At 32.1% G+C, this 21,270-nt stretch overlaps 5 protein-coding genes across 12 annotated transcripts in view; 4 read left to right on the top strand and 1 right to left on the bottom strand.

The window, feature by feature from the left end:
- Nucleotides 1–21,270, bottom strand: part of mus81 (mus81 structure-specific endonuclease subunit) — a 47,793-nt gene that overhangs the window by 24,133 nt on the left and 2,390 nt on the right. The window contains exons 7-9 of one of the 5 annotated variants that reach the window (XM_069110011.1): nt 21,088–21,201; nt 20,880–21,018; nt 15,774–15,868 (exon numbers count right to left, since the gene is read on the bottom strand). In XM_069110011.1, coding sequence (XP_068966112.1) covers nt 15,843–15,868; nt 20,880–21,018; nt 21,088–21,201 — 279 coding nt within the window. In that variant the 3' untranslated portion in view covers nt 15,774–15,842. The other 4 variants (XM_069110012.1, XM_069110010.1, XM_069110009.1 and 1 more) reach the window with 4 other exon arrangements.
- On the top strand, nt 299–6,962 carry LOC138178312 (odorant receptor Or2-like). 2 transcript variants are annotated; one of them, XM_069110030.1, is made up of 10 exons: nt 299–563; nt 906–1,069; nt 1,203–1,328; nt 1,400–1,517; nt 1,641–1,905; nt 5,766–5,882; nt 5,982–6,072; nt 6,154–6,290; nt 6,368–6,500; nt 6,754–6,962. In XM_069110030.1, coding segments are annotated over exons 1-10 (1,206 nt in total). In that variant the 5' UTR covers nt 299–562; the 3' UTR covers nt 6,808–6,962. The 2 variants fall into 2 exon arrangements, with proteins under 2 accessions (XP_068966131.1, XP_068966132.1); XM_069110031.1 differs by lacking the exons at nt 299–563; nt 906–1,069; nt 1,203–1,328; nt 1,400–1,517; nt 1,641–1,905 and adding exons at nt 4,861–5,062; nt 5,134–5,251; nt 5,378–5,642.
- LOC138177974 (odorant receptor Or2-like) lies at nt 7,645–11,882 on the top strand. The gene is made up of 10 exons (XM_069109369.1): nt 7,645–7,651; nt 7,959–8,143; nt 8,278–8,403; nt 8,473–8,590; nt 8,674–8,938; nt 9,093–9,203; nt 10,040–10,130; nt 10,196–10,332; nt 11,258–11,390; nt 11,457–11,882. Exons 1-10 carry the CDS (start codon nt 7,645–7,647, stop codon nt 11,505–11,507), a joined length of 1,224 nt encoding a protein of 407 aa, XP_068965470.1. The 3' UTR covers nt 11,508–11,882.
- Nucleotides 13,778–15,828, top strand: LOC138177975 (odorant receptor 63a-like). The gene is made up of 9 exons (XM_069109370.1): nt 13,778–13,891; nt 14,065–14,190; nt 14,273–14,390; nt 14,495–14,759; nt 14,965–15,081; nt 15,171–15,261; nt 15,338–15,474; nt 15,554–15,686; nt 15,763–15,828. The coding sequence occupies exons 1-9, from the start codon at nt 13,778–13,780 to the stop codon at nt 15,814–15,816; spliced, it is 1,155 nt and encodes a 384-aa protein (XP_068965471.1). The 3' UTR covers nt 15,817–15,828.
- Nucleotides 16,860–20,356, top strand: LOC138178308 (odorant receptor Or2-like). 3 transcript variants are annotated; one of them, XM_069110026.1, is made up of 10 exons: nt 16,860–17,797; nt 18,224–18,393; nt 18,525–18,650; nt 18,711–18,828; nt 18,918–19,071; nt 19,305–19,421; nt 19,522–19,612; nt 19,821–19,957; nt 20,025–20,157; nt 20,241–20,356. In XM_069110026.1, coding segments are annotated over exons 1-10 (1,101 nt in total). In that variant the 5' UTR covers nt 16,860–17,796; the 3' UTR covers nt 20,295–20,356. The 3 variants fall into 3 exon arrangements, with proteins under 3 accessions (XP_068966127.1, XP_068966128.1, XP_068966126.1); XM_069110025.1 differs by having other exon boundaries at nt 17,708–17,797; nt 18,918–19,182; XM_069110027.1 differs by lacking the exon at nt 19,305–19,421 and having other exon boundaries at nt 16,861–17,797.

Below are 21,270 nucleotides of genomic sequence, written 5' to 3' on the forward strand. Positions count from 1 at the left end.
CGCATAATGGTAAGTGTAAGAATAAGATATATGTATTGTTACAATATTCGCGTGTGGCAAACAGTGATAAACTTATCGGTGGAAAATCCTTCATTGAAAATCGGGGAAAATATTCGAACTTGAATACACCGTGCACAAAAAGAAATGTTTTTAAGTAGTCGGCATTATGAAAAATTTCCTACCACGTATAATCAATACTCAGTTGGTATACCAATACTCAATTATAATAACTGCTCATCCATCTCCTGCCGAGCGTCGTAACATGTGTTACAAGAACTTCGAAAAGCCATCATTTTCGTATCAAAGACGATGTCACAACGTTAAAAGTGATACCGTAGTAGACTACCTGGCAACCAATCGATAAGCTATAATATGTAATGACAAAATTGACGCATTTCCAGCAACATTGAATATACATCATAACTACATATGAGCATATTGATTTCTGCGACTTCAGAATGAAACCTCATACTCCACACGACACTTCTTAAACGCGCGATTCCTCCAAAAGCGGTTGCACAAGATAAAGAAGCCGACGTTTGAAACCTGAGGCTACACAACCAGTAAGGGAAAGAGATTTACACCACACCAAAATAAGTGGTTCTTTTTAAACTAATAATAAACCTGTGGATATTTATGCAGACCTATACTTGTAGGAATATGATTTAAAAAATCGTACTCATGCAGAACATGGTTTTACATATTGCATTCTATGATGAATATTATATTTTGTACATTTTATATATTTTTGCATATCATGTGCATTCTTTGTGTTTCTTTCCTGAAATATCCTATAAACGCATAAAAATCCGCAGCGTCTAGTGATATTGATGTTATGTTGATGTTACTTCTATGGTATTTAATATAACCTCATGGGGTAATTAATCTGAGTTTCGAGTATTTAGTGCGTCAGAAAACTGGGAGTCCCGAAATACTTCATGTGACATACTACAATAAACTCGAACGATACATCCAACTTTTGGGGCAAGATCCGCGTCATAAAAGTAGCACTAGAAATATGATTGTAATAATAGTGGTGACTAGTATCGCAAGCATCACAATCCCAACGGTAAGAAAAACACGTCAATCGTTATATAGAAAAGTAGGAAGGATAAAATGAGGAAACTGGATTGAGTGAATGCTACGTAATAAAGCTAATAATCAGGTAATGTGATTAAATAATTGGGACCTGCAACCGATAGACAATAGAGTTATTTGCGTCGTTGCATAAAAAGGATATGGATGGAGTCATCGAGTGTTTGCCACATTTTGTTGCATCTTCCATCAGCGCTGTTAAAGTGTTAAATATGCATTTCAACAAACGAAATGTGCGCAAATATCCTCTTACATAAGAATATTTTGAACTATACAAGAGGCATACAAAATTATCTTTCTCTAGTTCAGCAAACTGTTCCAACTTGTGGCAAGACAATGGCAGCAGCTGAAATTCAACGATGAATTGCACGTTCTAGAGAAAGTCGTCATACAAGGCAACAGGATGGCACACTTTTATCGTAGTAAGTAAAGAATTTAAATTCTCAACACGATTTCCAATATTTTTAATGTTTAAAGTAAAAGATTCTCCCTGACATATACATAGAATTATTTACACGTAAATAATCAATTGTCCTAACTTTCAGACACTTTAGTTTCTTTTATGGTATTGTTCTTCCTGGTGCCACTAATTTCTCCAATGCTTGATATTGTCCATCCAATAAACGGAACTCGAACACGCCAACAACTGCTAAGAGTTAATTACATATTTTTTAACGATGACGACTATTTCTTTTACATATATTTACAATTATGTTGGAGCTCTGTCGTTGTAGTGTTCACCATAATAGGTGCTGATTGGTTATACATGCTAATAATTCATCACAGTAGTGGATTATTTGCGGTTTGTGGGTAAATATCCTGATATTATGCAAGATTTGGTTGTTAGTCGCCATTCTCGTATGTACTAGTAAATATTATAATAACTATAATTTTTTTAAGTACACACGTTTTCATTATTTGTTTTCTTAACAACAGATATCAAATTCGAAGGGCAACTGCGAATCCAAACTACATTATTCGTGAAAGTATTTTTGAGAATGCGACGTATGAAAAGTTTCGAAATTGCGTGATGATGCATAAGGAAGCCATACAGTATGTATACATTAACTAACAACAAAGCATAATAAAAGTCGACTAAATAATTAAAATATTACGAAATATGACTAATATACATCTCCATTAAATATAAAGGTTTTACAATATATTGGACGAAAGCAGCCAAAGTAGTTATTTAATCCAGGTTGGATTAAATATATTGAGTATAAGCACAGCAGCAGTTCAAGTAAAGAACAATCTTGAGAATGATAACGGATACAAATTAAAAATAGATGTCGGTAATTAAATATCTCATTTTATTTTTCAGACCGTGGTAAACTTGGATAGACCAGAAGAAGCAATACGAAGTGCTGTATTTTGTGGCGCTTGTCAATTTCATTTGTTTCTACTTAGTTTACCGGGTCAGGTACTTCTGGATCATTGCTCTGATTTAGCAGATAATATGTATGTGTTTAGAAAATATTCATATAAAATATATACAGGGTGGTTGGTAACTGGTGGTACAAGCGAAAAGGGGGTGATTCTACGTGAAAAAAGAAGTCGAAAATATAGAATAACAATTTTTCGTTTGAGGCTTTGTTTTCGAGAAAATCGACTTTGAATTTTCGCTCGGTACGCGTGCACTTTATCGCGTCTCGTTATAACGGATCTCACTGTAGATTTTTAAAAAAATAAAAAAAAAAATTTTTATTCTATATTTTCGACTTCTTTTTTCGCGTAGAATCACCCCCTTTCCGCTTGTACCACCAGTTACCAACCACCCTGTATATCAATCAGGCTCGAATAAAATTAAATGTCCACATCAAATAGTTACAGCTCCAAATGGTACAATACACCCGTGCAGATTCAAAAAGTACTATACGTGATGCAAATAAGATGCAGAAGGTTTTGTTCATTGACGGCAGGTGGATTGTATGAAATGAATATAGAAAACTTCGGAATAGTATGTATAAATTTAACAATGTTATATGTATGTACGTACAGTGGTGTATAAAAATTTCTGATTTTTCATTACATACCGCAAAAGCGATATTCTAAAATACCTTACGAAGTACATAATATATATTAGATTTATACTATAACCATAAAGTAATTATCAATTGTTCTACTGTTTTGAATTACCTGTTATGTCCCCATATTTAAAATTAGATAAAATTTCTGGCTGAAAACTTTCCCAAATCAATATATTTTCATATAGTATATTAAGTACTATTTACGTATATTTTAATCTTCAGACCTTCAAAACGTGCATATCCTATATTACAATGTTGATGTCCCTGAATGGTTGAATATGCATTACCTGTCGAATGTAATCTCATCCACTGTATGTTATACACAGTTTTATCAAGTATACAACTAGTATAATAAATAGCTGACATGTAATACTAGTCATATTTTATGACATTGGCGAATAAAGATATAACAATCACCCCTCTTATATAGTGTTAATATTTTAGCACATACATCATACCTGAATAATACACATAACACACATTCACTACCATTTCAATGAATTCCATTTATATTACTTCTAAACAATTTCGCAATTTTAGAAGAATGAAATTGATGCCAGCAATGGTAAGTTTAATGATAACATAGATCCATTGGTTCCAATATTCGTGTGTGGCAAACAGTGACAATCTTCTCAGTCAAGAATCCTCAATTAGAAGTATGAAGAAGTAACGCTAAAGTATTAGAGACTAGAATACACTGTGCATAAAAAGAACACCGTCTTTCAAGATCAATGTCACAGTTTCGAAAACTCTGCTAACATTTACCATTAAAATTTAACTGGCATGTCGTACGAGACGGTATCAATATTTCAGGATAACTATACATAATAATAAGCCTTTCATGTTCCGCAGAATATTTTGATGGGAGCCAGAAGAACATCAGAAAATCATAATACTCTTAACCATGATGATGTAATAAATTTAAAATGATATCAAATTGCACAGTTGTCCGACAAGAAACTGAATCAGTATAATATATAATGATCAAAATTATACATTTTCAGTAACATCTAACGCCTGGTATAACTACATATGAACCATATTGATTTCCACGATCCTCAGATGGGAACTTGTATTCCATACGACACTTGTTAAATACGCGATTTCTCCTAAAGCACTCGCACCAGTTAAAAACACCAGCGTTAGAAATCTCGAGCTATAGCCAGTAACGAAAAGACATTTACACTAAAACTATAAATAATATTTAGTTCTTTTTAAACTAATGATAACACTGCTGGTGTTTATGCAAACCTATATCTCTATGAATATAATTGACAAAATCGGACCCAGGCAGAAAATGTGTTTAGCTGTTACATATTATAGAAAATATTATATATTGATTATTTTATACATTTTTGCATATAATATACATTTTTTGCATCTCTTTCCCTTAAAATTTTCCATAAATGCATAAAAACTCGCAGTGGCTAGTGAAATTAATATTATGTTGTCGTTATTTCTATCGTCTTTAATATAACGCGAATGTGTAATTAATGTGAGCTTCGAGTATTCAGTGCTTCAGATAAACAAAGGCTCTGAAATATTTCACGTGCCTTACTACAATAAACTCGAACGATACATCCAACTTTTGGGGCAAGATCCGCGTCATGAAAGTAGCACTAGAAATATTATTGTAATGATAGTGATGATCAATATCGCAAGCATCATTTTCCCAACGGTAAGCGAAACACATAAATCATTATATAGAAAATTAACGAGGATAAAGTGAGGAAACTGATTTGTGTGAATGCTACATAATAAAGCTAATAATCAGGTAATATCATTAAACAATTGGAACTTGCAATCGATAGACAATAGAGTTATTTGCGTCTATGTATAACAAGGACATGGATGGGGTCATCGAGTGTCTGCCACATTTTATCGCATCTTCCATCAGCGCTGTTAAAATATTAAATATACATTTCAACAGGCGAAGTGTGCGCTAATTTCTTTTTATATAAAAAAGTCCTGAACCACGCAAAAGGCATAAAAACTTATTTTTTTCTAGTTTGACAAGCTGTTCCAACTTGTGGCAAAACAATGGCAGGAGCTGAAATTAAACGACGAACTGCACATTCTAGAGGAAACCGTCATGCAAGGCAACAGAATGGCGCAATTTTACCATAGTAAGTCATGGTGGTATCACAATTCTCATCATGATTTCCAATATTTCTAATTTTTAACAAAGATGGTCCTCCTGACATACACGTAGAATTATTTACACGTAAATAATCGATTGTACTAATTTTCAGACACTTTAGTATCTTTTATGGGATTGTTTTTACTGGTGCCACTAATTTTCCCCATTCTCGATATTGTTCATCCAATAAACGGGACTCGAACACGCCAACAACTACTAAGAGTTAATTACATATTTTTTAACGGTAGTGATTATTTTTTCTACATATACGTGCAATTATTTTGTGCAGCAGCTGTTGTTGTGTTCACCATAATTAGTGCAGACTGGTTATACATGCTAATAATTCATCACGCCAGTGGATTATTTGCAGTCTGTGGGTAAATATCATAATGTGATGCAAGATTTAGTTATTGGTCGCTATTCTCGCATGCACTTGTAAATATTGCAATCACTACATTTATAACACGTACACATGTTCATTTTTGTTATCGTAACCGTAGGCACCGAGTTCAAAAAGCAACTGTAAATCCAAACAACTCTACTGGCACAGTTGTTTCTGAGAATTACACGTATGAAAAGATCCGGAATTGTGCGATAATGCACAGTGAAGCCATACTGTATGTATTTATTAATTGACGATAAAGCATAACAGAAAATGATAAGGTAAATAAAAGATTACGAAATGTTACTAATACACATTTTCATTAATATTAAAGATTTTACAATATATTGAACGGAAGCAGTCAAGGTAGCTACTTAATTCAGGTTGGATTGAATATGTTGGGAATAAGCGTGACAGCTGTCCAAGTAAAGTATAATCTTGAAAATGATAACAAATACAAACTGAAAATAATTCTATATAAATAATTGTTTTACTTAATATTTCAGATAGTAGTAAACTTAGATAGACCGGAGGAAGCAATGCGAAGTGCTGTATTTTGTGGGGCTAGTCAATTTCATTTGTTTCTACTCAGCTTACCTGGCCAGGTTCTCCTGGATCATTGCTCTGATTTAGCAGATAATATGTATGTGTTAAAAAAGTATTCATATAGACTACATTAGTTACAGGCTCCAACAAAATTAATTATTCGTATCAAAATAGTTACAGCTCCACATGGTACGGAACACCGGTGCAGATTCAAAAAGTACTATACGTGATGCAAATAAGATGCAAAAGATTTTGTTCATTGACGGCAGGTGGATTATACGAAATGAATATAGAAAACTTCGGAAATGTATGTATCAGTCTAGCACTATTATAAATGTGTGTGAAGTACTGTGCAAATATGTATGTTTCAGATAGATTTCGTACTTTACATTCTAGAACTGACATTTTAAAGTTTTATTTAGCATTAATAGCGGCTCTTATTCTGTTCTACTGTTTATTTTGGACTATAAAGTGAAGAATCTATTTGTCCACAAACCTTTGCACTGTACTTATATATTTATATTACATTACTTACTATTTTCGAAAATTTACATTTTCAGACCTTCAAGACGTGTATGTCCTATATCACAATGTTAATGTCATTAAAAAACTGAATCTGCGATACCTGAAATATGTAATTGTATCCACTGCGTTTTGTACCCAGTTTAGCCAGGAGTACAAATAGTATGTTAAATAGCCGATATAATGTAATACTTGACATTTTTGATGACTTCGACGAGTGCGCAAATAAAAACATAAAGTCACATAATTTTGATACGATATTGATATTTTAGTACATGAATCATACCTACATAACACACATTCCGTACTACTTCACTGAATTCATTTCCTACATTACACTAGCATAATTATACAACTTTAAGCACATGAAATTGATGATAGTATAAAGATAACGCAATCCTATTGTTACAATATTCGCGTGTTGTGAACAGTGATAAGCTTATCGGTAGAGAATCTTCAATCGCATGTCGAAGAAAGTATTGCAACTAGAATACGCTATTCATAAAAAGAACAGTGTCTTTCAGGATCAATGATACTGTTTCAAAAAATCTCGACATTTACAATTAATATTTAACTGGAACGCTCTACGAAACGATATCAATATTTAAGAGACTAGCTATAATGACAGGTGTTGCATGTACTGCAGAACGTTTTGACAGGCTATAGTAGAACCTCGGAAATCATAATTTTCTCTCCAAGTATGTCACAAATTAAAAATTATACCATAGCTTATATTTGTGTGATAGCAAATCGAAAAAATTCACATTAACACTTGATGGAAAAACTGCAGATGTCTAATAGTATCGAATGTCGTGTAAACTTACATACGTATATCATATTGATTTCTACGATCCTGAGAAACAGAACTTTCATACTCTCCACATGACAGTCTTTCTTCTGAAGCGGTTACTCTAGTTAAAAAAGGAGATATGGCTAGTAAGCGAAATAGGTTTACACAAAAATCGAAATAGTTACCACTTTTTGAAGTATGATTAGATCGCGGATGTTTGTGCAAATTAGTATTTTTATAAATAATTAATAAAATGGAAGCTAAGAAGAGAGCTTTTTTACCTACTATACTTTTAATGTCTTGTATATTTTTGCATATGATATGTACCCTGTACATTTTTTACCTTGAGATTTCCCATAAATGTATAAAAGTCCGCGGTCTACTAGTGATAGTTATAATTTTATGTTGTTCTTTTATGGTTCTTAATGTAAATTATCGGGAAATTAATTTAAGCTTGGAGCATTTTAGCGTTTCAGGAAACTGAGAGACAATCTCCTGATATATTTGATGTTCCTCACTATAAAATGCTAAAAAAATACTTGCAACTTTTGGGGCAAGATCCACGTCAAAAAAATGGATTTAAGAATTTTATAGTAACTGCTGTAGTGATCAGTATTACAGGCAACATTATACCAACGGTAAGGAAGGATCTAGTAAACCTCTCGTAGAAAAATGTTATAGATAAATTGAGAATACTAAAGTAAATGAATTCCTCGCAAGAAAGTAAATAATTAGGTAATGTTATTAAACAATTGGAACCTGCAATCATTAGTCACTAGAATTGTATACCTCGTTATGTGACAAGAATATGGACGCAGTAATCGACGTTTTCCCACATTTTATGGCAGCTACGATCAGTGCTATTAAAATATTAAATATCCAGATCAACAGACAAAATGTAAGTGAATTTATTATTAAATAAAGAGTTTCTTGTATATAATAAATATTCGCAATATATTATTTATAGTTTAACAAATTGCTTCAATTTGTGGCAAAGCAATGGGAACAACTGAAATTAAACAATGAATTGTACGTTTTGAATCAAACCGTTATGCAAGGCAACAAGATGGCTCAATTGTATCGAAGTATATTATCGTATTACTATTATCTAACAAAAATACTTTCTTTCAGTATTTTGCAGGTAAATTATCGAGTTTATTCTTTTCAGGATCTTTATTGACCGCTTTGATATTATTTCTACTGGTCCCACTAGTTTCCCCCATTCTCGATGTCGTTCTCCCACTAAATGAAACTCGACCACGTCAGCAACTGCTTAAAATTAATTACATTATTTTTGACGACGCCGACTATTTTTTCTACGTATATATGCAGTTAGCTTGGGGATCAATTATGGTTGTGGTAACCATAATTTCCGTAGATTCATTGTACATCCTTATAATTCATCACAACAGCGGATTGTTTGCCGTGTGTGGGTAAATATGGTGCTATCAGAAACATATAGACATATATCATAATTACAATACATTTACAAAAGATATGCATAAGTATTCAAATGCTTTCACATGGCACTACAATGAATTTTAAAAGATGTTACAATTATTTTTTCTATCTGTTGTTAAAATACAGGAACCAAGTACAAAGAGCAACACAAAATTTAGACACCAATCAAATTATTTCGGAAAGTTACACGTACAAACAGATTAGGAATTGCGTGATCACGCACAACGAAGCCATCCAGTTTGTATCTGTCGAGTAACGATAAGTAATGATAATATCTTGAAAATGAGAGAGACATTTCGCCATCTTTTGTAAGACTTTCTGAAGGAATCAGTTTGGCTTGTTTATTTCTCCATATAAAGTTATTTAAACTCTTCTCAAGACTAGGCTGATCTATAACCATTATTTGTGCAAAATTTCATTTCAAACAAATAAATGGGTAAATATAATAGTTCCTATAAGAATTGTATCAAAACTGTGCAAAAATAATATCACATGGTACAAAGGTATACATATTTCTTTCATGAATGTCCATTTATTTGGATTTCAATTATTGACGTATACAGATCTCAATTGCAGAAAATAATTCTGCCGAAAAGAAATGACGCTAACATTAAGAGCATTGGGTACGAAGAGTTTAAAGAATATGTGATGCTGCATTATAGATCTCTTCTAAACTAATAATCAATAAGAAATTAATATAACTAAACCTGAGTTTGGTTCTTTTATTATATTTCTACTAAAATTACGTTGTTACCAAGCATTTTAACAAAATTAGTAGTTAGTTTTGAGGTGATTAGACCGTGATAGTTGTGCTTCGTGATCGAGTAACAATAAATTATAAATAGGATGTGAATATTTACATAAAATATTTTTATAAACACGACTAAAATAATAACTAAATATCATAGTGAATACTATACTTTGAATATTTTATATATTTTTGCGTATTATATTCATTTTGTATTATTTTACATCTCTGAATTTCTCATAAACGCATAAACGTTTGCAATCTAACAGTAGTTTATCAAAAAATTATTAAATGCAACTAATCTTTTCTCTTATTATATTTTAAGGTTTTATAACATTCTAAACGAAAGCAGTCGAACTAGTTATTTGATCCAAGTTGGATTAAATATGTTGATAATCAGCGCAACAGCCTTGCAAGTAAGGAGAAAAGCCGAATAAAATTAAAAAGAAACATGTATTTAACTGATAGCTTTATTTTTCAGGCAGTAATAAATTTAGATAAGCCGGAAGAAGCAATTAGAAGCGTGGTATTTTGTGGAGCCAATCAATTTCATTTATTTGTGCTTAGTCTACCCGGACAGGTGCTTCTGGATCATTGTACTGAGCTAGGAAATAATATGTACATATATGTTTAATATACGTGTGCAATATATAAACCGTACGAGGCAAACATGATAATTCCATTTATTGTTGATTTCTTCTTCAGTTTTGGTGTCTATATAATTTATATACATATATAATATAATATACTATATAATATATGATATAAATTTAATAACGACTCTAAAATAGGTAACAGTGCAATATTTTAAAAATGAAACAACTCATATAATTAAGTTCCTTTTTAAATTAGATTTTGAACTTCTACGATGCTGAAATGTCGTGATATCGGATTTTCGGGAAAAATTGTGTAGCTATTGCACTTGCACTTTGCACTTTACACTTCGCGCAGTTTCGTAAACGTTGTAGTCTACTTCTTGAAGGCAGATCTGAAACTGAGGGTTTCGATCCCCGTTGTCACTATTTATACTGAGCGATGTTCCGCTTGGCTGATCAAATTAATAGCTCAACTTGGAAGTTCTAACCGGACGAATGAAAATCTTCCTAGTTGAGTCATCGGTTTGATCAACCAATCGGAATATCGCTCAATATAGATTGAGACAATGAGACTCAAAACCCTCAATTTCAGATCTGCCTTGAAGAAGCAGACTGCAACATTTACGAAATGTTGGCGCAAAGTGCAGGCGCGAAGTGCAAAGTACAAATGCAAAGTGCAAGTGCAAAGCGCAAGTGCAATAGCTACACGATTATTCCCGAAAAAGCAATATCATGCTGATATAATTAATATTATGACAATGAATCAGAGATTTGGGATTAGGAGATCGGCTGACAATTAATATAAAATTAAAAAATTTCTTAAATAATAAAATATAAAAAAATCTACCTTATCATGTTTTTCTCTGTAGTCTTCATATGCAATTAATAATTAGTCTCAATCAAGAATCGATTGATTCGAATGTTGTGTTTTCTCGATGTTATAATAGATATGGTGCCATGTGGTATAGAACACCTGTGCAAATTCAAAAAGTACTTTACATGATGCAGATAAGAAGTGGAAAACTATGCAGCTTAACGGCAGGCGGACTGTACGAAATGAATATAGAAAATTTCGGAGTGGTATGTATCACTATATGATTCTAATAATTTCTCGTCTTATATTAACTACTTATAATTTCTTTCAAGACCTTCAAAACGTGCATGTCCTACTTCACGATGTTATTGTCGCTAAAATAATGATTCTACCTTATCTGTTGAAATTATTTAGTCAAATTCACTGTGCTGTGATACAAGATTAACCAGGAATGCGAATATTAAGATCATATAGCCAAGATATGTACTGTTGATATTAAATCGTTTAAATTACTATATTCAAACGTAAATAGAATTATTGAACCATCTTTCAATATTATTTGATATTTCAGAGTGTATTTTCGACCAATCGCGGCGAGACGCAATCGCGAGGAAACACATTAACGGGAGTCGTAAATTCCCGTTACGATTATAATAATCGACACCGCGAATAGATCGATCCCCTGATTTCCGTTGAGATAATAGGGGTGGTTGAGGTGGTATAACGCTGTGATTAACAGGGTTATAAACTTTATATTTCCAACACTTATACACTCAAGAGTTACACCGTTTCGTATGATATAAGTCGTAAACGATGATTTGGCGTATAAAGATGCGATATACATGCACAATATTATTTGGTAATGGAGCAAGGCCCTTACAGTTGAGTTTCTTATTGTAGTTGAGGGAGACTAAGTATAGATATGAAGTGACTGCTCTGTAGTCTAGAGAATCAGTTTAGAGAGATGACGTGATTAAGACTGACTTGTCGCTCCTATGTTATTACGGAAGAAAGTTCGGTGTGAGTGTGCCCTTTGAATGAAGAACGCGGATTCGTTGTTCACACTTTTCGTTAGGAAAAGTGAGGGTAACGATCCGGGATGTCGATTGGTTATAATCCATGTTAATGCCTGAAGGTATGAGGAGGAAGCCTCCTACCAACGTGGTTCGTGGGTGACCTTGTTCATGGGAAAAACCAGCTTGTTTTGTTAGACAAATATTCGCTTTCTCCGTGTTTTAAGAGCGTCTAATAAACCCAAGGACTTTTCTAAAAACCAGCCGTGAACCGAAAAAATTTCTAGGATTAAAAAATCCTTCAGAACAAACAGATTGACTGAAAAACATGTATTGACACAATGAAGTTAAAAGTTAAAGGTTTATGATGGATCCTTAGATTAGATTGAGGGTTGGAATGACGATACGTAGACAGTGCAGATGTCTTACGCGACATAACACAGAATGTAAAACATGTTATATACCTTACCGAAATAATGAATTGACCACTATTTCACAGATTTCTTTCAGTTCGTTCCATCGAGCCACAGAGAAAATTTACATTTATGTACTAATTTTAGCAAGATACATATAATGAAACTCCAACGGTTGAGTCTATTAACTAAATGGATCCACCACTTTTTTAAATTTCATTTACATCTCGCAAATAACACCGTTGCACCTTTTTCCGTGTCAAAGCTTCAGCTAGAGGTCGAAGGAAATATTATCACGTCAACACTGCGAATAGAGGTACGATACTTTTCTGAGAATTCAAGACTTTTCAGTGTATAATTAATTCTACAATTATTTATACATCACTGAGTACCTAGCTAATACCATATTGCCAATGGCTCGATCAATATTTCACTGTAATCATAGATCTTCGATTTTCAGTTTAAATGACAGGCATCGCTACAACCCTTGATTCGTTATGTTCTTATCTATAATGCACTTGTCATTCAGCAATAGCTAACTTAGACATTATGCTATATACTGCATACCTGTCCGGCAAAGAAGTCGATTCATAGTCATACTTGATAACCGTAATTACAAGCTCAGTAATATTGAATATCGAGTATAACTGCATTCGCAGATTGACTTTCGCAATTTTAAGAACAGAAACATTTATTCAATCGGCACGACGATAGTCCGAACGTTAACCGAAGTCAATTAATTGAAAATCTGGAAATATGGATAGTAAGAGATAGAAATGAGCCATTTAGAAGTCACATTGATCAACTCTATAAATTGACGAGCACATGAAAATGATGATATTACAACTATTATTGTTTTTAAATTTATCTTAGAATTTATCATCATTTACGTCACCTTCTTACGATAAGAAAAATTTATGGAAGTAAATTTGTTTCTGGAGAATTGAATATTAATCATGTGCATGTGTAATAAAATTTAAAAATTAATAAAAAGTGCGGTTGGATCAGTGCCTGTCTTCTGAATGACTCAAATGCAATTTATGTTATGACTACAATATAAATTATAAATAATTAAAATAGTTCTTTGTTAATATATAATTTTTATGGTACTTAAAGTAAACTAGCCAGGGATAATTCTTTCATGAAATTAATTTAAACTTAGAACATTCAGCATTTCAGAAAGTCAGAACACAGTCTACCGATATGTTCGACATTCCTTACTATAAAATGCTCGAGAAATATTTGCAAATTGTAGGACAAGATCCACGCCAAAGAGATATATTCAGAAGTACTATTGTGACTATAATGGTGACTAGTATCACAGGCATTCTCGTTCCAACGGTAAGGGAAACATATCGCATAGTACATTTTATAGAAATGTATTCTTTATTTATAGAGATACATTTCTGTAAAATGTACTATAATCGAAATGAGAAAACTTAGTTGAATAAATTCCTCGCAAGAAAGTAAATAACCAGATAACGTTATTGACAATTGGAACCTACAATCACTAGTTATTAGAAGTATATAGATCCTTATATGACAAGGATATGGACGGAGTGATCGAGTGTATGCCGCATTTAATCGCAGCTATAACTAGTATCGTTAAAATATTAAATGTCCATTTCAACAGAGAAAATGTACGTGAATTTATTGTTACCCGATTAAGCTTTGGGAATGAAAACATATTATAAAGTCGTAAAAATACATGTTATATCATAGTTTAGAAAATTGTTCGAATTTGTGAAGAGACAATGGGAGGAACTGAAGTTAACCGATGATTTACGCGTTCTGGAGGATGTCACCATTCAAGGCAGCAAAATGGCACAACTGTACCGAAGTAGGTTATCATGTCTTAATTTTTCAATTACAGTGCTTCTATGTGTATAAAGGATTTGTTCTATTAATATTTTGAACATAAGCGATCAATTATAATCATTTCAGATACTTTATTGATCTTCATGGTACTGTTCTTGCTGGTTCCATTACTTTTTCCTATTCTGGATGTCGTCCTTCCATTAAATGAAACTCGACCGCGACAACAATTATTTAGAGTTAATTACTTATTTTTTGATCATGAAGAGTACTTCTTTTACATATATTTACAGCTTGCATGGGGATCTGTCATTGTTGTGATGATAATAGTTACCGTAGATTCGTTATATATCCTTATAATCCATCACAGTAGTGGATTGTTTGCGGTGTGTGGGTAAATATGATACTGCAAAAAGCATAAGGTCGCGTTAATCCGTAAAGGCTATCATGCGTGAAATTTCTCCCTTGATAACATAGACGTGATATTCTTTAATGATAGCTTTTAAGGATCAATAGCCATATGTCTCTTTTTGTACTAATAAGAATAAGAAGATAAAACTAATAAGATTTCATTTTTTATAATTATATTCAAAATATAGGCATCAAGTCCATAAAGCAACTAGTAGTTCAATCATATTCTCTACAGAAGCTATGATGGAGACTTACACGTACGAACAGATAAAAAATTGTGTGATCACTCACGATAAAGCGATCGAGTTTGTATTTATTAAATGACGATAAAATACAATATGGTGCGAGATGATTATTGATCGCAATTAATTTGCTTTTTTCGTTATATTTTGAGGTTTTACAATATTCTAAATGAAAACAGTCGAAGTAGTTATTTGCTTCAAGTTGGATTAAATATGATGGGTATAAGCATGACAGCTGTTCAAGTAAAGAGAATCTAATAATTGAAAACAAATGAATATTCTGGAAGCATTTTCCTAATTGAAAATTTGTATTTTTCAGACAGTCGCTAACTTAGAAAGACCGGCGGAAGCAATTAGAACCGGCATATTTCTTGGGGCTGAACAATTTCATTTGTTTGTGATCAGTCTGCCTGGGCAGGTACTTCTGGATCATTGTTCTGATTTAGCAAATAATATGTATGTATCTAGTGCAATTGTATAAAATGCAAATATTCAATCGTAGAAAAAATATAATTTATTACTCGTATCAAAACAGATATGGGTCCACCTGGTATAAAATACCAGTAAAAATTCAAAAAATGCTTCTCATGATGCAAATACGGAGTAAAAAACTGTGTACATTAACGGCAGGTGGATTATACGAAATGAATATGGAAAATTTTGCAATTGTATGTAATATTATGGGACAGTTATAGTTACTTTATATTATTAACTAGCAGGTACTTACGTCATTTCTGTTTTAAGACTTTCAAAACATGTATGTCATACTTCACGATGTTAATGTCACTGAGAGAATGAGTTGGCTCGTAGACATTTACTCATATTCATTGCATTTTATACCTGGATGGACCTACAATGAGAATAATAAGATAAATAGTCACTATGCATTGTTAATGTTGAATAGTTTAAACAACGTTATCGATGTAAATAAAATTATTAAACTATATCTTTCACAGAATATTTTTAAATATTTTTAAATATAGATTGATCTCGCTTAACAATGTAAATCACTGTTACTTAATCATTTTTATAAGCTAATGATAATATCTTGAAAATGAGAGAGACATTTCGCCATCTTTTGTAAGACTTTCTGAAGGAATCAGTTTGGCTTGTTTATTTCTCCATATAAAGTTATTTAAACTCTTCTCAAGACTAGGCTGATCTATAACCATTATTTGTGCAAAATTTCATTTCAAACAAATAAATGGGTAAATATAATAGTTCCTATAAGAATTGTATCAAAACTGTGCAAAAATAATATCACATGGTACAAGGTATACATATTTCTTTCATGAATGTCCATTTATTTGGATTTCAATTATTGACGTATACAGATCTCAATTGCAGAAAATAATTCTGCCGAAAAGAAATGACGCTAACATTAAGAGCATTGGGTACGAAGAGTTTAAAGAATATGTGATGCTGCATTATAGATCTCTTCTAAACTAATAATCAATAAGAAATTAATATAACTAAACCTGAGTTTGGTTCTTTTATTATATTTCTACTAAAATTACGTTGTTACCAAGCATTTTAACAAAATTAGTAGTTAGTTTTGAGGTGATTAGACCGTGATAGTTGTAGTTGCTGGCTGTAGATGTCGCTGCTGGGGTAGGTACTGCTGCATTTTCTTCTCATTTAAGAATCGTGGAAAGAAAAATCGGACTCCGGTCGCCGGGGATTTGAACCCGGGTCCCGAACGTTCGTAACCTAAGGTGCTAACCACTGCGCTGCCATTGTCCGACACAAGTTATCTTCCGGTGGTATTTGCTGTCGAGTGCCGCCACAGTTTCATAACTATTGTTCGCGTAAAATATCATTTCACTAATATACATATACAGATTTTCTATATGCTGGATTTTATATATGGATTTTACTTAGTAGGCATAATGAATTATGTTTTCGAATGTTATAATCTACTTCTCTACGGCCTGTACAAAATAAGCTGCTATCCATCTATCGTTCGATTTAAGGAACCCTGTGTACCCTGCTTCTTAGACTCACCTACTTTCGTTCCTGTAAAGAAGGTTGCTCGGCACAGAGGTATTTTGGATAATATTTAATTCTCGATAACTAAAAAAGAAAACCGAAAACACAATCTTTTTATTCTAGATTTTCATCATATTTTAACTTCAAGTATCGCTCCTTAAATATTTTTACACCTGTAGCCGAATACACTATATGGCAGCTTATTGATTAATATAATATGCGTATAAAACTTTGAACGATGCGTTACAAATATACAACGCAACAAGTAATTGGGTGTCACTGCAATGTCCATCGCACACATATGCATGCTTCTTGCTCGTAAGATATTAACCACCGAAGAATTTTCGAGGAATAAATTGATTGAAAACCTGCTGCTATCGCCGATCGTCATCGACTAAGGTTGTGTCACAACCAGTGAGGTCGATATTTCAGGGTAACCACAGGTTTTCAATTCCCAACGCAAATGATTGACACTCCAACAACCGATGGCCTATTATTTTCATATCTACGACATGGTTATTATTCGATGTCGTGCTACCCAACATTGTGCTATAATGCATACTTGTCGGTAAGCAAACCGTCAAACTAATTCGATAGTAAAAATTACATGCTTTCACAGACATCGGGTGAAGGAATATAAGTGCATTCGTAGGATCCATTTCAATCTCTCGGTGTACAATATAAAGAACAACTTTTAAACTTCATACTTCATATAACTTTGTTAAATCACTTTCGCCGCCTCGTTTGCTAATAAGTCGATTGTATTAGACAGATCTAAGAAATTTAAATAGTAAGAGAAAACTGAATATATTTTATATTGTGGCTGACTGTGGATTCTTTTGCAATTATACGAAATTTAAAAATGCAAAATTTCATAGATTTCTCATAATATACCAAAATATATTAATTTTAATCGGTAAAGCGAATCTCTATATAAGTTCCATTTCATTACTTGTGTCCATAAAGGTACAAATTTGTACAAAAATTTGATATCAAATTATGATTATTGCGGTAACTCGGTGTTATAATTCACTAACTATAAGTGTTTTAAATACCAAAAAATAAATGTCGAAATAAATTTCTTATTTTAGCACATCATATCATTTTCTCTTTTTCTTCTTCATTCTACCATATTTTACATTACGATATCCATTCAACGTTAAGTCACATTTTTCAATAAAAGACTTGAATTGTTAGTTTAAACGGCAATGTTCAGTGTTTCAGGCAAACAACAAGCAAGATTTTAATGTGTTCGATATTAGCTACCATAGGCCACTTAAACAGTATCTGTCAATTTGTGGGATAAATCCGTATCAGGAAGATCGTACCAGTAATATTATAGTAATTGCAATAATGTGCGGTTTTATAAGCTTCTTTGGTCCAACGGTAAGAGGAACGTATGCTATGTCGTTTTTATGATTATTATTATTAATCGATGAATATAATGAAAAATAAATAAATAGCAGAGTAAGTAATCAGGTAATATTATTACATGATTGGGATTCACGATTCCATAGTCTATGCAGCTATACGATGCCATACGTAACAAAGATTTCGATAATGTCATCCTGAATTTACCGCATATACTTACAGTACTTATCAGTGTTACAAAAATACTAAACATCTATTCCAACAAAACGCTGGTACGTATGTATTTAATACCTCCTTCACATACAAAGTCATAATAATCAAGATATTATTAGTTTAGAAAATTATTTGATTCCCTGGAAGAAGATTGGAAATTACTGGAATCAAAAAATGAATTACAAATGCTAGATAAATTTACCAAAGACGGCAGTAAACTTGCATGTCTGTACAGAAGTAAGTGGTCATCTTATAATTTTTATTATATACTTCCACAACAAGTGTTGGATATAAAAATAATTTTTAATTAAAAATAATTCTTCCAGGAACGTTATTAACAGCTCTCATAATATTTCTGTCCCTTCCATTATATAATCCCGTCCTAGATATTATTATACCATTAAACGAAACCCGACAACGAAATAATGTATTTCAAGTTCACTATGGTGTCCTAGATAACGAAGAACACTTCTACATCGTGTATGTGCATTTATCTCTTTGTGCGACTATTATCGTGGTAACGATAATCTCGGTAGATTCGTTATACATTACTATTATTTATCACGCTTGCGGATTATTTGCAGTATGTGGGTAAATACAATGGTTTAAATAAAAATTCTGTTGAAACAATGCAAAAATTGTATTACGCGGTAAAGAGTATACTTCATTTATATATGTTTACTTATTTGGACTTAAATTATTCACATGTACAGATCCCAGGTTCAGAAAACTGCAGAAAATAATTTTGTCAAGAAAAATGGTACTAACATACGCAACATTGGATACGATGCTTTCAAAGAATGCGTGATGATGCACTATAAATGTCTTCAGTCTGTATAGTTTTAAGTCCGACTAGTTAATAGTAAACTAATAATCGATAAGAAATTAATACAACTTGAACTGACTTTGGTTCATTTGTCATATTTTAAGACTTTATGACGTCCTCGAGAAATGTTGCCGGAATTTGTACTTGATTACGATGGTGTTGAATGCAATCATTCTCAGCGTAACAGCTGTTGAAGTAAGAACATCTTTTATACACCTTAGAAATTACTAGATTGTTAATTTTTTCTGCATTTCTTGAAAATACAAATGTTGACATATGTAAAACAGTTTTTTATGTAACTACCGTGTTTTTTTAATTCTCTTCATAAAAGTTTGAATTAGGAGGAACATCCTGAGTCGAATAAGTATTGAGAAAGAACGAAACCGATGCTTTTACCTTCTAGGTAATTGTGTTCTTGGACCGACCGGCAGAAGCCATCAGGGCTATTGTCTACCTCATAGCAGAACAATTTCATTTGTACATGTTTAGTCTACCAGGGCAAACATTACTGGATCAAAGCGTAGAATTGGCCAATAAAATGTAAGTTTTTAACGCATATAAAATAAAGAAAGCCGCAAATAGTCTAAATTTATGGATTTCGGGGCAGATATGACTCGGATTGGTATAAAATACCGACAAAAGCTCAAAAGGTATTTTACCTAATGCAAGTGAGGTCCAACAAACCGTGTATATTGACAGCAGCGGGGATATACGAGATGAACATTGAAAGTTTTGGAATAGTACGTAATAATGGAAATTAATAAAAGTATCATGTTATAATAATTTAAGCGGATGTTAGTAATGATAATTCTTTAATTTCAAGACTGTTAAAGCTTGTATGTCGTATTTCACCATGTTCTTGTCACTGAGAGAATAATCGTTCGTATCTACTCGAAAATATTCGTTTCTAGTAATTTTATGGTTTAATGACAACCCAATCTTACATTTTCTAAGAGTTATGTCAATGTTATATGATTATGATTACATTCTGAATGGAAGAAAGGCATAAATTATTGAAATAAAATGATATACTTTACCAAATACATCAATAAATTGTTATATACTGGTTCAATAAAATATTTTATCAATTTGTCACTGATGCTGCTATTCTGAAATTTGTGGCATGTACTCATTGGGGTATTATTGCTAAATATTTTGAAAATAGTAACTAGTAGTGATCATTAATGAGCCCAATACCATATATATAATAAAAGGTTTTACAGAAAGTATGAATATTATAAAATATTTAATTCTATAAAAATATTATTCTCTATATTATTATTGTATAAAAGTTTGTTTATTTTTTTGTACATATAATATTCATTTATGTCTTTATTCGTATAAAATTTCAGTTATCAGTTTAGATCTTTTTTCATATACAATTGATAAATTGTTTTACTAATCACTGATCCTATAAGACGTTTTTTATCACCAAATTCAATAGTGGCTAATAATAACTCACCATTGCAGTCAGACTTTTGAAAAGCTTCAACTAATAATCGGGGAGTTGGATAATGTTCTACAATTGCTAAGGCTTTATCTATGGACATTCCTTTTAACTGTAGTAGTTGGCGGACAAACATTTGGTTTACTTTAAAAACCTAAAAAATGTATTAACACCTAAAAATGTAAACATTAAATCAATGATCAGTGATAAATAGCTTAAATACCTTTTGTTTAGAAGCTGCTTTATTAAATTCTTCAAATACCATGAGACTACAGGTATTATTTAAAATATTTGTTCGTGTAATAACTTCTTTTTTACAACCTATCAGGTTTTTTTCCTAGAAAAATATATTTGCTATAAAATACGATTCAAACTAAATTACATAACTACACAAAAATATAAAAAT

This window comes from Bombus flavifrons, chromosome 3, assembly GCF_040668555.2.
Source record: "Bombus flavifrons isolate JBK064 chromosome 3, iyBomFlav1_principal, whole genome shotgun sequence".
Lineage (NCBI taxonomy): Eukaryota > Metazoa > Arthropoda > Insecta > Hymenoptera > Apidae > Bombus > Bombus flavifrons.